Below are 16,208 nucleotides of genomic sequence, written 5' to 3' on the forward strand. Positions count from 1 at the left end.
TCATTTGAAAAAAAATAAAAAAATAAAATATCCTTATGATTTTTGGATGGAACTATTATAAAAAAACTTAAAAATAGATTAATATAATTTTTTAAAATAATTTTTCTATAGTTTTTTTTTGAAAAGAACACCGTTTAGCAGCTCAGTAAGCGTGGATATGAAAAAACTAGGAATCAGAAGGAAAAGTGCACATAAAAAGCAGCCTAATTTTAGAGGATAAACTTTTGGATTAAAATGATACGTTTTTCAAACTGCTAAACGGTATATTTCGTACGAAAACTTTCTATGTAAAAGTTGTTCTAAAATATCAGATTAATCCATTTTTCAAGTTTGTAATAATTAAAACTCAATTAATCACACGTTATTATCACCTCGTTTTGCGTAAAACAATTAATATTTATCTTCAAATCTTGAGGAGATTCAAACACCACCTAAATATTCGCTGATTTTTTGATGCGAAAAGGAAATTTATCACCTTTCTACACGTCGTCTAGTACTGCTGAATTATCAGGCTGTGTCTGTGATGTCTGAATATCTGAATCCGACAAGACATAACACTGTTGATTCCAACTGATCTGATGAGACGAGAATCAGTGCAGTATTGCACTGTTGGGAAGAGGCCAAGGAAGGGAGGGAAGGGAAAGCTACTTTGCTGCTTGCTTTTTTCCCCTCGAAAAAAAAAATCCCCTCGAAAAAACTTTGCTGCTTGCTTTTGAGTTGGTTGCTAGCTGCATCTTAGTTTCCAGGTTGTGAATTAGTACTTCCTTTATCCCAAAAATAATTAAATCCTAAAAATAAATTTAAACTCTTTTATCAGAAGAAAAACACAAATATTAGAGAAATATCTAATATCAAATAAATAAAATAGGTGAGGTTTTAAACTCAAGCCGACTAGCCCACCACCTTATGAAGCTAGCTAAAAACCTCTTCGTGTTTCTAACTAGCTTAACAGATCGAGTACTGTGAAGCAATACAGAAGAGCTCTCTAAAGAGATTTTGACTTCGCTTACAGTTCTCCAGTGTAGTAGCATTGGATCAGGGTGAGATAGATCAGTTCTACTCCATCCACTTTAAAATATAAACATTCGTAACATCTAAAATTTATACCAACATATATATACTTTACAAATAGATCCTTTGAAGTAAAACAATGCTGAAGTAGTACTAGAAAATGTCCAGATTTAGATGATGGGAGTACTTAATATAAATAGAAGTATTTAAAACGTATTTACTCCCTCTGTCGCAAAATAAGTTTTGCACTATTCATCTCTAACGTTTGACCGTTCGTCTTATTTGAAAATTTTTTATGATTATTATTTTTATTGTTATTAGATGATAAAATATGAATAATACTTTATGTGTGACTAATTTTTTTAAAAACAAATTTATAAATTTTTCAAATAAGATGGATGGTCAAACATTGGACACGGATTTTCACAGTTGCATTTATTTTGGGACGGAGTTAGTATATTTTAGAACGGCACTCATAATGGCTGGCTCGACTTATGTGACATAACAGTGATGTTATATTGTCCTAGTTTCTGTGAAAATCCATTAAATTTCATACGCTCGCCTCGTATGGAACGCATGAATATCATGACAACTGGAGTAGTACAGACAACAGTTGCTCCATTCACACAGTGCACGACGACAGAGGACGACGTAAACGATTGCAAAGTCGCAACCAACGAGCACATGGCTGCTGGCTGGTAAGAAAAAGCTCAATTAAATATCAGTGTACTGTATATATGTACAAATGTACTCTCCATGAACAGAAATGCAGTATCTCCAGCCCATTTGATCGGAGATGAAGCACATCAACGTACCCTAGTTAGGTCCAGTTCATTTATAGTTCAGTTATGCTACTTGTTCTGGATTTTGATACGCAGGGGAGGGACCAAGCTAGCTACTAAGGGGGTGTTTAGATCAGGGATGTAAAGTTTTGGCGTGTCAATATTATATATGATGTCGCATATGGTGTTTGGACACTAATAAAAAAACTAATTACAGTATCCGTCAGTAAACCGCGAGACGAATTTATTAAGCCTAATAATATGTTATTAGTAAATATTTACTGTAGCACCACATTATCAAATCATGGAACAATTAGGCTTAAAAGATTCGTTTCGCAAATTAGTCGCAATCTGTCCAATTAGTTTTTTTAGCCTATATTTAATACTTCATACATACAGGTGTTTAAACGTTCGATGTGACGGGGAAAAATTTTTGGGTGGGAATTAAACAGGGCCTAAACTAAATGGTGATCAATTAATCGATCGAGAGCCAGTACTTCAGAATTAAATGTAGGCTTGATCAATGCAGAGATTAATTAACCTTACGATTGCCTGTCCATTCCTGACTGATATCTGCATTATTCAGTGTGGTGGCCAGCAAAAGCAAGAGATCAGATAAAACCATGCATTGTTATATGTCTCCTTTAATTTTCAGATCTCATTCTGTCAGAGGTTGCATAGATTGGGCGTTCGGATGCATTTGCTGCTGGAAAGTTGGCATAAATTGGGCTGGAATTTGAGCGTCTCTGTAACTGTAGTCTGTACTGCAAATTGCATGTGTGCAATCTCTGCTTGCAGTAGTGGAGCTACAGGCATGAAGGGTGGATATATGAGACACTGGACCCAACCGTCCTTTTTTTATCTTCAAAATCATTAATTCCTTTTGGAGGACCACAATTTGTTAACTTTTCTTCTGGTGAAAAGAAAAAAAAATCAAAGCTGGTTTTTAGAAGGAAAGATAACAAAAGCACTAGCTAGCAAATATCTGACAGGGTTTGCATTATCATCGGTCCAACGGGCAACCGGACTTACCATTGGGGTGCAGTAACGAAAACCGCTCGGTATCGACCGAGTTCAAAAGAATTTAAATAATATTTTAAATTCCGATAAAATTTATTTGGTTTTTTTATCGGTTTTACTTGATAACTGGTTACTGCGGTTACTGTCATTATTACCACATAGGAGGGGTAACCACCCTCTGCCACGTAATATAAGCATTAAGCACGTGTTTTGATTACCTACATACAGTGATAATGGTTGGCTTGCACGCATGGTTGCAAGGCCCGTGTTTGGTTGCCCTTTGCCCACATTACCTCCAGGCCCAAGGTTCCCTGAGCCAAGGCCCGAGGTGAACGGCCGATCTGAGCTTCTCTCCCCATCCTGGCTGAGCGCGTAAAGGGCCCAAGCCCAAGCCCAAAAACCTTACCAGGCCCCCAAACCAGGAAAAAAATTCCGGCCCATTACCACGTGGGACCCACAGCCCACAGAGCTGTCAGCGAAGTGGGCCCCACCGGTCCGGCGCGCGCCCCCCCCCCCCCCCCCCCCTCCTTGATGGTGATGATGAAGATGAGCATACAAAAGCTGTGATTTTGAGGCCACCGTGCATCGCGCCGCCGCCGACGACGACCTCGACCCACTCACCTCGACTGCGACGCGTGGCGGCGGGAGGAGAGGAGAGGAGAGGGATATGGAGGGCGGCGGCGGGGAGAGGGCGGCGGGGGTGGTGCGGCGGCTGATGGCGGCGAAGGCGGAGTCGCGGAAGAGCTTCTCGGAGATCGGGGAGGAGGCGGGGCTGACCAACGTGTACGTGGCGCAGCTGCTGCGGCGGCAGGCGCAGCTGAAGCCGGAGACGGCGCCGGCGCTGCGGGCGGCCGTGCCGGGGCTCACCGACGACCTCGTCGCGCTCATGATGGAGCCGCCGTTCCGCTCCTACCACCCGGACATCGTCCACGAGCCCGCCATCTACAGGTGCCTCCTCCTTCCCCTCCCTCCCATGGCCGTACCGTACTCTGCTTCTCAATTGAGTCTCGCCTCTGATTCCAAACCATACATGTTGATGCTTTCCTTTTGATTGTTCTTCTAGAATTTTATCTTTGAGAAAATCTATCCTACGGTTTTCCGTGGAGACGGAATAGTACTACTCCCTTATCTCTCTCTTCCCCTCCATTCGATCCCTCTCTCTGTGAATACCACCCATGAGCACGGAGGCGGCGACGACGGCGACGGCAACGGCGACGACGGCGGCAACGACGGCGGCGGCAACGACGACGACGGTGCCGTCACCACCAGCCCCCGCGGACGACCTGGACGACAGTCGGCGGAGCTCCCGACCACCACGGGCGACGGCCGCCGTCAAGAAGCCTCCCCATCAAGCTCCTCAAGGCGCTCCTCCTCTTCGTCGTTCTTGTCGGTAGCTTCCTCGCCGCTGCCGCCCTCCTCCTCCTTGGCGGCGCTGGCGCCTCCTACGGTCGGGGAGCGATGGACGCGGCCACCGGGGGCGAGCACTTGGCACAACATGAGCGACGAGGAGCTGCTCTAGGCGGCGTCAATGGAGCCACGGGTTTGGCGGTTTGGAGCGAGGCACGACGACGAGCGACGGAATGGCACAAGGTAGGCACCAGATCTATCGCCTCCTCTTCCTCTTCCTCCGCCGTCGCCCCGCTGCTCGACTTCCCTGACCCACGACTCCTCCTCCTCCTCTCTCTTGGGATATCACACTGATACCCAGATACCAAGGCCTGATACCTAGGTATCAGCTCGATACCCAGGGTACCAGGTATCAGTCGATACCCAGGTACCAAGACCTGATACCTAGGTACCAAGGCCTGATACATAGGTATCAGCTCGATACCCAGGGTACCAGGTATCAGTCGATACTAGGGTGTACCAGGTATCAGTCGATAGTCGATACCAGGGTACCAGCTGATACCAATGTACCAGGTACCACCTCGGTACCTTACCCAAGATACCAAGGAGGATTGGATATGGTGGAATCGCAGGATAGCGTGGGCCTCCCCACAAAATTGATGAAGCTTATTAAATCTCTCGGGATTTTAGTTATCCCGTGACTGCTAGGAGCAACGGAATACCGTGGGGTAGCAGCCCTCTTTATCTTTTCGTTATTTATTATACATGCTTGCTAGAGTTGTGAGGATGGCGAAATTAAGTAATTTCTTTGTGCTGTTCTTGATTCTGAAATTTTGAACCTTTGGCATAGAAAAATAGACACGATGTTGCTTAATTCTATCGCGTTGGCGAAGACTAATTATATTCTTAGGGATTCTATGTCAGAAAGTGAATATTTATTTCATTTTTCCATTAAAATTAAGAAGCCAAATAGTTAACTTGTAAGAGAATATGCTAAAGAACATGATTAGTTCTGTTTGCTTTGTAACATGCAAGAGCCTTTTATCGACATATATGTGCTATTGTAATGGAAGATGTTGTCTCTATGAAAATTTACCAGATTATTACAAGTTTAGTACACGGTTGATTTAAATTATTGTGGTAATGCACTTTTACAACACTCTAGAAAAGGATTCTTGTTGATATTTTTTTTAATTATATATTGCGCTCAGATTGAATGAAGCTGTTATGCATTTTGGAGAGAGCATCAAGGAAATTATCAATGAGGAGTTTGGTGATGGAATGTAAGATATCTGCCTATGCTTCATTCTATTTGATTTTCATTTACCCCAGTATTTCTTGACTTCCTGTTCCTGGTAACTGCACATGGACGAAGTTAAGGATTTGTATACAGTAAGCACTGATGTAAAGCATGCACCTTTCTCTGAAAAAAAATGCAAAGCATGTACCTTTATGGGAACAATCCCTGGAGGTTCATTAAGTCTAGATTAATCACTATATTCTTATTAGTGGTAGCTGGTAACCGATCACTATATTCTTATCAGGATGTCAAGTAAAATATTTTCTTCTCTTCAGGCTGATATAGAGGCCTTTGTATTTCAAGACTACTGACCATCTAATTTTGGCTGCCATGCTTATATCCTTTGAAAAAAAAAGGTGAAAGAATCCGTTTAACTGCTTCCTAATGCAGCATGTCAGCTATAGACTTCTACTGTTCGGTTGACAAGGTACAAGGTGCTGATGGAAAAGATCGCGTGGTGGTCACATTTGATGGGAAATATCTTCCTTACAGTGAGCAGGTTAGTGTTTTCTTGCTTCCCTATTCTCGATATAATCATCTTACTTTTTTGAATTGATGCATAATTGAATATGTTGAATCATCTGCCGTCTGTATGGAAGATTTTGGAATTGAATATATGCTTTACATTATACTTAACTTTGGAAGTGATCCGTCACACCATTGTACTATCCTTGATTATTATTAGCAGATAAGCGTTGGATGAGGCTACAGAGTTACAGATTTAATCATTATACCCATTCTATCTTTTTACTAGAATTCTTCCATCTTATTACCTCTCTTGCTGATCTGAATTTGACAAGCAGTTCTAAGCACAGAATTTTCATATTTGCAGAGATCTGATCATATGATGTCTAGGCTGACCCGCAAGACATCTTGAGATGGCTGGTGTTGTGGGAAAAATGATGTATCATCTGCTTCTGCTTGTGGATTGAATAGAATCGAGCATGTTTTTTACTCCCAATAGTCGATGAAATAAACATACTTTGTAATGATGTATACATGAATAAATTGTTTAAGCAGAGATACAGTTCGATGTCACCTTTACTACTTCTATCATTGAATAAAGTTAATAAACAACACATGAAGTGTTAAATTGCATTTCATTGTGTTGAACAGAAAAGATATTGTCTGAAATGTCAAGTGGGCCGATTTGTCTTTCTTTCCTATTTCTTTTCTTCTTCTTCTTCTTCTTCTTCTTCTTCTTTTTGCGATAGAGCCAATTTGTTTTATTTTTAGTATCATAACAGAATGACAAGAAATTTAGTATCATATAGGTAAGCAGTAGGTGTGATGCTTCAAGTCGACAGATATGATTGATGGAAAAACATGCTGCTCATTTTTTTTTCTTTCTTTTTTTTTTTGAAGAAACAAACATACTATTGTCTTGGTCAAGTCTGAATGTCAGAATAGATGTTTGCTCCATGTAACTTCTGTTTCATGTACCAAGAAACAAAAATTGCACGGAGTATTACTTTTCAAACCACAAGGACTAAAATAACCGCTTTAGCAATTGCAATTTGATTCAAGTTCTCACTATTGTGTTCTTGCATACGATACTCGGTCTTCTCTAAAAATACAGAAGTGCTGGATAATACGATCAAGCAAGCGCTTGTCATTCAACAGATCAGTTCAATATCTGTTGTGCCTCTATTAACAACAAGAGGACTCGGTATCTTCTTCCATTGTGTTCATATCGTGAAAGGAAACAGACCGGTTCAATTTCTGAGATCTTCTTCCATTTTCGTTGGCAAATGAGTACTGTTCTAAAAGTCCCAGCAATAGATCAAAAAAATGTTTCGAAGTTTTTGTCCGTATTAAATTTTTATATTGATTTATCTATTTTATCCCGTTTGTCCATGTAAAAAGCAACTTGCTCCCGGAAAATCACAAAAAATAAGGGGTCAACTCTAACAAGCAAACGAAATTGAAGGGAGTATACAAAAGCACTCCCTGGTATAGCTGTTATTTTAGTTCTAAAACTGCTATATGGAACCGGTATAGATAGCATCTAGTGGTGAACGTTTTGGCTGTGCAGCAGTTCTACTGCTGCCGCCACAACGCCTTTTCCTTCAGAAAATATGTCAAGTGCAGGCTCCTCGATCTTCCTCTGGAGGAGTTTGTCCAATTCACCTCTTAATCTCTGTCAAATAAAAACATTCCTAAATTAGAGAAGAAGGCATATAGGTCTATCTATTACAACAAAGTGATTCCAAAACTGTTTTAACATCCTTATGATTTGCTTGTGCAAACAAGAAAATAAAGCAAGTTCTGTGCAGACATGTGAAGAAATGAAGATGTTCTATTCGCTGCAATGCATTTGAGGGACTAAAACCGTAAATCAGTCAAGCAAAATGATTGCTCAGTGTGAACAAAGGAATGTAGATCAAATAGCAAGCATGAAATTTAATACCTTTTCCTGTTCGAAAAATAAACCTTAAAATAGAAACGAAATAGAATAACTGAAATCCTTTTTTCTTTAGTTCAAACAAGTTATCTTGTAGGGAAGTTAGAGATACCTGGATCAACTCTATGATACGCCTTGGTGCAGAGAAATGAAGATACCCCCCAAGCATCTCAATGCCTTCTCCAGTTTTGCTCTCACTGAGAGAACCACCAAAGAGGAGAAGAGCATAGTCGGAAATGTTTGTGGAATCCCTGACATAAATGCTAGCAGTTTTAACCTTCTCGCTATAAACCAGATAAGGCAATGGGAATTGGTGAATTCCCGCATTGACTGATGATGGATGGATATCCACTTTGCCAACATCTTTGGTGTAAAACGCTGTCCTCTTGCCTCGTCTTTTGCACTGAACGACATTTGGGTAAAGCCCAGCACATAGGACAGCACATACCATCTCCAGATCCTTTCCATAATAATTATATGCCTGAAATTATATCATGGAAGTAAGAACCCATACTGCAAACTTATGTTCTGGAACACGAAAGTAGATATGATTCAAGTGTGTTGAAATGGGGAAAAGAGATAATTATAAGATCGTTTAGGAGGCCCCAAAATCCTGGCCCATCTTCGTGGATTGTCCATAATTTTGGGCTCTCCAAACAGGCCCCATATGTGCCCGTACAGTTAAACACTAAATTTTACAGACCATGGTTATTAAGTAGCAATCAAATGACAGTAACTATTGGACAAGTGCAAAAGTGAATGCATAAACACCACAAATAGTGAAACTAATGCAGTCTTGTGAGGAAATAAAGACCTCAGCTTAGATGAATGCTATAGTGCTATTTATTAGCACGGTAGCAAACACAATCAGAAGTTGAAGGAAGCTATATAATTAATTTTGAAAATTTAGATTGCACTACATGTTTGAATTAAAATGTAATGTGGAAAGATAGTCAACCTTCAATCCTCTTGTTTTGCTAACAAACCCAATGTCAGATAGTAGATCAAAAAACTGATTACGCATGTCATCCATCATCTGCAGGGTCATGGGTGAAAGGAAATTTTCCCAGCAGAAAGAGCGTTCTCTTCCACTGCGTCTTGCTTCCTTCCATGCTTCGAACGCCTTAACAAGAGCAATGTGATCACTGGAAAAATAAGTTACAAAAAATTATCAACATAACATTACTTTCAAAACTAAAGTACTTGTAGAAATGTTATAATTGTCAAAGTAAGTTATCAGCGGTAACCTAGTACGCAACCCAGCATTCTACATCAATTTGGTACTTATGTCTGAGGTAATAACAGTATAACACTCACATTCTTTGCATTATATGGTGACAAAGATATTTTAGTACAGGTAAGACAAAAGGAATCAATACGGAACAGAGAAAAGATTATATTAATTACCTGCAGGAGTCACCAGCAAATGATCTTTTGACAGCATCAGCTTCTTCTTTCCTATCTATTGGGAGCACAAATGGATTACGATATGCAAGAGCAGCAGCGATTGTTAATGCAGGATCCAGACACTGAAAAACAGATCCAATAAGCAGCATTTTTCCAATGTTTGGATCTAGCGGAAGTGTACAAAGATGTCGCCCTGCATACACAGAAGAAGACACACAGAGTAAATAAAAACAGTTAGAATAGAATCAAGAAAGAGATCCACAATACAAGACTAAAAGGTGCAGCAAAATTTCAAACCTAAAGAAGTCAGCTCCTCCACGTCATCCAATGCTCCAACGGTTTTCAAAAGCTCGATCGCATTATTAACAGAAAGCGGGTCTGGTGGCTGCAGTGCCTTGGCTAAGAAAGAGGCTACAGCTCCAAGCTGTAAGCTTTTGATAGTAAGACAGAGCTCTTGCAAAGGAGTCCTAAGAATTTCAGGTAACTGAAACTGTGGCATCGCATCATAAATGACTTTAGGATACAGCCTATAGCAAGCACCAGGCTGAACACGTCCTGCACGACCTCGCCTCTGTGTAACATAACCAAAATCCATTTAGTACATCTATTGTTGGATTTTTCAACTTTCCATAAACTGTGACAGTGTACCTGATGGGCAGAAGCTTTTGATATCCATGATGGTAGAAGGCATGCAAGCTTATTTAAGGCATCATAACTTGTTTCCTTTGCTTTGCCACAATCAATTACATAGACAACATCATCTATTGTAATACTGCTTTCTGCAATATTTGTTGCCAAAACAATTTTCCTGAAAAATACATATGCAACAGCAATAAGCAATACAGGTTGTTCAAATAAAATAGGATTAGCCATTAAGACACAGCTAGCTCAAATGTAACATAAAAAGCGTCAAAATAAAACAAAATAAAATGGTAATCAAACACAATACATAAATAATGAATAATGAAGCAAAAAACAAAAAACCTGAATGTCAGTGAATAAGATAGCTTTTTAAGAAACCCAGATAGCTCAAAACTGGGACTTGGAAAAATACAGAAGATATGTCATTGCTAAATAAGCCTAGCTTAAGTTATTTTATTAACATTACATAATTCTGTACCTTCACAAGTTCACTTGCCAACCATAGTATATCAAATATGCCAACTATATGTACCAGATCTGGCTTTAATTTTATAGATACTGAAACTGGAAATTAGAAGGGTAGGAAACCCAGCATGCTTCTATAAGTTCCTAATAAAAGTGTAATAGCAGAAATATAAATAGATAACATGAGAAGAAATGCAAGTAGAAAGGCAAAAACTTGGCTATAACATATTAGCCATAACAACTAGACAGCAAAGATTCATGCATCCAAGTCCAATCTTCTATATTTCTAGGTAGGTACCTAGGTGATTTACCTCATATTGGCTGGTGGTCTATCAAAAATTTCACGCTGATTGACAGTGGGCATAGAACCATGGAGTGGAATAACCAGGAATCTATTGGAATTTCCAAGGAGATTATTCCCCTTAATCTTATCCAAAAGTTTCGAAATTTCATCCCAACCAGTAAGGAACACAAGGATTGCACCTTCTCCTTCATGACGACAGATGTACTCAATTGTACCTTCAACCTAAAATGTCAGCATAAAGATGTCTTATTTTAGCACGATTTTAAAGTGCATAACAATTGGAACAAGACTAACGAACAAATGCAAGTACGGTGCAGCCATGCAAGAGATGAATTTTGCAACGAACAGCGTGCAAAAGTTGACTCTTGGAACATCACAAGGGACAATAGTAATATAGATTCTATTAGCACTACACTAGTTGACATAACCAAATAAGATCACAATTGGCAAGATGAAGAAACTTTAAGCTCATAACTGTTGTCCGAGCAGTTCTCTAGCTCAGATCCTCTGATGAATAATATAAAATGAATAAGACAAATAAAGAATGAATGAAATACAAAAGGCAATTTTCATCAGTTTTCTTCAGTTTGCAGAGAAGAACACAGCACATATATTTGCACTGAAAGCCCTTACTATCTCGAAGTGTTTCTTTATGTTCTTTCTACTCCTGATTAATCTGAATGCAAATGAAGTTGATCTAAGACATCTATTAGTAGGTAAAGAGCAATGTCCCCTTCAGCAATATCCTTCATGCATCTCCACTTAATTGCAACCATGAATATGAAATAGACAGTAAAAGTCCATACAAGGCTCAAATTTAGTTCGGTAGCCGACCAAGCTTCAAGGGATTGCCTAGTTGCAACGCTGTAATTTCCATATTCCTTATAAATGTCAACATCCTGGAAAAAAAGTTAAGTGCACAAAACAAAGATTAATGTTAAAGATTAATAATATAAATTACTAACTTACAGAAAAAGAAAGCAAGCATTTCTAACTTCGGCAATAGCTTCCAACACATTAATGTTCAAGAATAATAATATGAATTACAGAATTAGTGATAGCAGAGCTGAATTAGTGTGTTAATTTGAATGATTCGCCGACCTCATAACTACTTATAGTCCATTCATTTATTTTTTGTTGAAAACAATAAGAACAGTAGACATGACCTTTTGCCTTTCTATCCCAGTTGTCAGTTGTTAATTTTGCAAGCACACCTTATGTGGCTCTGTACTATGAAGGTAAAATTTATATGCCTTACATTTTGAACTGGAGGGATCGAGTAGCTGGCACAATGCAAAAAATAACTGAAGTTTACCTCAAAAGCATCAGATATTGGATCACTCTTAACTGATGCAAGCCTCTTTCTTCTTGAGTTCCCTTGAAAATTGTCACGTTCAGAATTGATCTTGTACCGGGTCTTCTCTAAAATATCTTCCAAAAACAACTCGGTAACAGGAAATGTGAAGCCCTGCTCAAAGCACCTAAATGTAAGTGTAGTGCACATTGCTTAATCTGGCACGTCTTTTATCAATGATGATCATGAAATGTGACAGTACCGGGATATGCATAATTGGTGCCTCTCCAAAATATTTGGAAAAAAGTTCTGCATTTATGGTTGCACTCATCAATACAAGGCGGAGGTCTGGACGCCTTGGCAGAAGGTCGCGAAGAATTATGATGAGAAAATCTTCATTCATGCCACGTTCATGAATTTCATCAACTAGTAAATGGCTTACACCAACTAAGTCTGGCTCCTGAACCTGTATTCATATATTGTTTGCAGCAAATATAAGTTACGTAACAACAAAATGAGCTTACCCACATAGAAATAAGGCAAAATTGTTTATATAGCATCAAAAGTTCACGTTTTTGGTTTTATAGCACCGAAAGATACCGGTTCACTTTAATAGCACCCGAAGTTCACCACATTCACATTTTTAACACTTCCGTCAATTCTCTATCATTTTCCGTCTGCCTTGATCGCTATTGACCCAGCCACACACGCGATATGACGTTTCTACCTCTCACAAGTACAAGTAGAATGCATGGCAATGAGGGGTAGAAACGTCATATCGTGTGCGTGGCTAGGTCAATAGCGATCAAGGCGGACGGAAAACGATCGAGAATTGACGGAAGTGCTAAATATGGGAACTGGGTGAACTTTGAGTGCTATTAAAGTGAACCGGTATCTTTCGAGCTATAAAACCAAAAACGTGAACTTTCGATGCTATATAACCAATTTTTCCTAGAAATAATGGGAACAAAATCTGGATATTCCAAGACATTATATAACACAACAATTCTGAACCAAAAAAAGAATCAAGGTAGAACATAACTTCTCTTCAAATTCAAGCACATCAACCCAAAAAAAGTAGTGTGAAGCAAAGAGTAAAAATCAAAAATCATGAATATAAACAACAGTGAAGCCATAGGCATACCAATCTTCTAAGTAGAACTCCTGTGGTGCAGAATAGCAGTCTGGTTTGTGCAGATCGTTTCGATTCAAGGCGAATCTGGTATCCAACGGTATCGCCAAGCTCTTCACCCCTCTCAGATGCTATACGAGCTGCAACCGATATGGCAGATATACGGCGAGGCTGAGTACATATTATGCTACAATCAGCACCACGAAGGTTATCTATCTCCTCTTCTAGTATGAACTGTGGAAGCTGTGTTGTTTTACCACAGCCTGTCTCACCAGAAATTACTAGAACCTGAAATTACAAAAAATATAATAAGGTATGGAGAAAGATTAAACAGGCAGATCAATAAGGCAATGACATATCTTAGAACCCTAAATAAAATAAATATCAGTACATTGTAGAAGACAAAGATGAGCAGCAAAAATAATAAAAAAAAGGACAACACTAACTATGCGTCTATGTCATCATCATACAAAATGTGTTAAATCTGAGACCACTATATTCAAGCCACCACCTTTGTATCTCTACTACTTTAAAAGTGCAGTTCTCCTCCTTCCGTCCCCTTCCCACCGTATGCAGGCGGGAGAAGGTCTGCTTCTTCGTGTGTGCGTAACCAACCACCATAGGATCCTGTCCTCAATCCACCCACCCATTCAATCCCTAATTATATGGGTCTGGCCCATTGCAAAGCACGTGCATATTACTAGCTAGTAAAAACAAATAATGGATCCTATTCAAAACTAGCTTTCTAAACAAAAGGAAGCACAATACTTTCTCTCTGAAGTCTGAACAATTAAGGGACGTCAAGTAAAGATGAAACATAAGCTATTACTTGCTAAGGATATAAGAGCAGTACTGTTAGAGAGCACAATTTCAATGTATGACATGAATATATTTATCTATATAGATCAAATAATGGATCTTATGTTTCTTACCTGATTGGCTGCTACTGCTTTTAAAAACTCCTCTCTCATTTTGAATGCTGGTAGTTTATCCCTAAAAGATTGCATCGACCTAGCACTTGGCATCATCTGAAGTAAAAACATACATGATAAGATCTCTAGCACAACAGCACAACCTAAGAAAAATGTATACCTTCAGCCTTTTTCTTTAGGTGTGGATGTGTGAATGGCACAACAATTAAAAATGATGTGTTTGCATAACTGGAGAATAGTTGGCATTACCTTCCTTGAGTTCTGTATATCCCTAAGCTCAGAACTGAGCCTTTCTTTATCAATATCTTTTGTTGATTCAGTTACTGACGAAGATGTGCTTGGCCGAGATTGCCTCGTTGTTAGAGTAGATGTGCTTGCAGAATCATTACTATTTGACTTTGCCTTGGCCAAAAGGCTCTCCACTCGTCTCTCAGTCTCATTAGACATCCTAATCTGTCCATAGTTTAAATATAATAACAGTATAAGTCACATAAGAAAAGCACCTATGTTATTTGTGTACTTGTAAGGCACTAAATAATACCTCTTGTTGTGTTGATCCATGTCTCTCATCAAGGTCTGCTCGATAATCAGGTAGTGGAACTTTGCTGAAAACAATTGTCTTCCCTTTGTTGTACACATTGCTATCTTCCCCCAGGTTAAAAACAGGATAATGAAAATGGAATTTGTCAGCCTCCAAGTGTAAGTTAGAGATACGGAAAAAGGCATCAAATGATCTATTATATACTATCAAGTAGTCATTGCTTTACTGGATACAAGTTAAATAAGTTTCAACACCAACTATTCAATTAACAAAATCTGAGAACGGTGATGATAGCAAGAAGTTGAATCTAGTTAAGAAAAGTAAAAGGCTAAATAAAAAATGTGACACTTACAAGTAAAGCCCTTGTCTCTGAGCCATATCTGCCAGTATGTTTTGTCCATCACGCCCAAAATTCCGCTTAACAACTAGCTCCTGCTGAGACCCTTCTCTTAATTGTCTTATCTTGTTCCACCACTCGTTCTCATCGACCTTTTCCACCTGAAGATGACAAAGAGGCACGTATCTTATAAGTTACGAGAAATTGAAGCAGCTTAGTCAAGTTTTACATCACAGGCTCAATTGCATCAGACCAGTGGCTGGTGTCCATGTGGGCCTGTTCCTGGCAACAAACCAGAGCAGAAGAGAACAATCACAGGACATGCGAATCTAACTCTATCTAATGATAGCCTTAAACCTTCCAAAAGAAAAAACTAAATTCTTAAGGCAGCTAACTTAGTTTTGCATCAACGCCATCAAGCAGTATGCAGAGAGTATCACACGGTTATCGGTGAATAGAAACAGCGGAAAAATCAAGCTACTTAACCCTTTTCTGATAGATTCAAAAGGTAACTACTGCATTAGTTTGATCCAAACTCCAAGGGAATCACAACCTACATCAACTACCGCGGATACTCTACGCAAAACAATGGATCCATGCGCAGCACCCTCATCCCCCATCGCCACGACGAACACACACAAGCGTAGGGCACCACCCCTCACCTCGCCGGCCATCTGCCGGAGCCGCTCGGCGCGCCACTGCGGGTCCCACCACCTCTGCTCCCCTCTCCCACCGCCGCCACGCCCTCCTCCTCCCCCTCCCCTCCCCGCTCCACCACCTCCACGCCCGCGCCCGCGCTGGGAGTTCGGGCCCCCACCGCCGCCGCGACGCCCGCCGCCTCCGCCGCGGTAGGACATGGCGCTAGCGGATACAGGAGCGAGGGCTCTGCGTGAGCAAGCGTTGGCCGCCGCCGCGAAGGGGAAGAAGCTGCCGCTGCCGCTGCCGCCGCCGCGGGAGACGAGGAGGCGGCGAGCGGAGGAGTGGACGAGCATCTGGTGGGGGAGGAGGAGGAGGAAATATATCCAACCGGATGCGGATCCCAGTGGGAATACCGGAAAGGAAGAGTGGAGACGTTTTGGCTGGGCCGATGGGTTTGGACCGTGGGCGGATATTTCCAGTGGGCCGAACGGAACATGGGATAGAATTTTTCTTTGAAACAAGTCTACATTGTGTCCCTTTGCTTCCGATTGGATATCTTCCTCAGTCGAAAAGCTATTCGAAAAGCAGTTCAAATAGACTCTCACTCTCTGTGTGATTTGAGAAGTGATTTCCGCTAACGTGGTAGGTTAA

At 40.3% G+C, this 16,208-nt stretch overlaps 2 protein-coding genes across 3 annotated transcripts; one reads left to right on the forward strand and one right to left on the reverse strand.

Annotated features, from left to right (window-relative positions):
• Window positions 1–3,338: 3,338 nt before the first annotated feature.
• LOC4348870 (cyanate hydratase-like) lies at window positions 3,339–6,594 on the forward strand. The gene is made up of 4 exons (NM_001423061.1): window positions 3,339–3,761; window positions 5,372–5,443; window positions 5,851–5,959; window positions 6,293–6,594. The coding sequence occupies exons 1-4, from the start codon at window positions 3,481–3,483 to the stop codon at window positions 6,335–6,337; spliced, it is 507 nt and encodes a 168-aa protein (NP_001409990.1). The 5' UTR covers window positions 3,339–3,480; the 3' UTR covers window positions 6,338–6,594.
• A 668-nt stretch (window positions 6,595–7,262) lies between these two features.
• Window positions 7,263–15,954, reverse strand: LOC4348871 (DExH-box ATP-dependent RNA helicase DExH1). 2 transcript variants are annotated; one of them, XM_026020651.2, is made up of 16 exons: window positions 15,581–15,954; window positions 14,934–15,079; window positions 14,582–14,681; window positions 14,290–14,493; window positions 14,041–14,136; window positions 13,121–13,396; window positions 12,239–12,442; window positions 11,998–12,150; window positions 11,489–11,581; window positions 10,690–10,904; window positions 9,920–10,079; window positions 9,569–9,842; window positions 9,272–9,464; window positions 8,823–9,009; window positions 7,977–8,345; window positions 7,263–7,600 (listed from the first exon to the last, which is right to left on the reverse strand). In XM_026020651.2, the coding sequence occupies exons 1-16, from the start codon at window positions 15,908–15,910 to the stop codon at window positions 7,469–7,471; spliced, it is 3,132 nt and encodes a 1,043-aa protein (XP_025876436.2). In that variant the 5' UTR covers window positions 15,911–15,954; the 3' UTR covers window positions 7,263–7,468. The 2 variants fall into 2 exon arrangements, with proteins under 2 accessions (XP_025876436.2, XP_066161009.1); XM_066304912.1 differs by having other exon boundaries at window positions 14,582–14,685; window positions 15,581–15,680.
• Window positions 15,955–16,208: the final 254 nt, after the last annotated feature.

The sequence above is a fragment of the Oryza sativa genome, chromosome 10 (assembly GCF_034140825.1).
Source record: "Oryza sativa Japonica Group chromosome 10, ASM3414082v1".
Classification (NCBI taxonomy): Eukaryota; Viridiplantae; Streptophyta; class Magnoliopsida; order Poales; family Poaceae; genus Oryza; species Oryza sativa.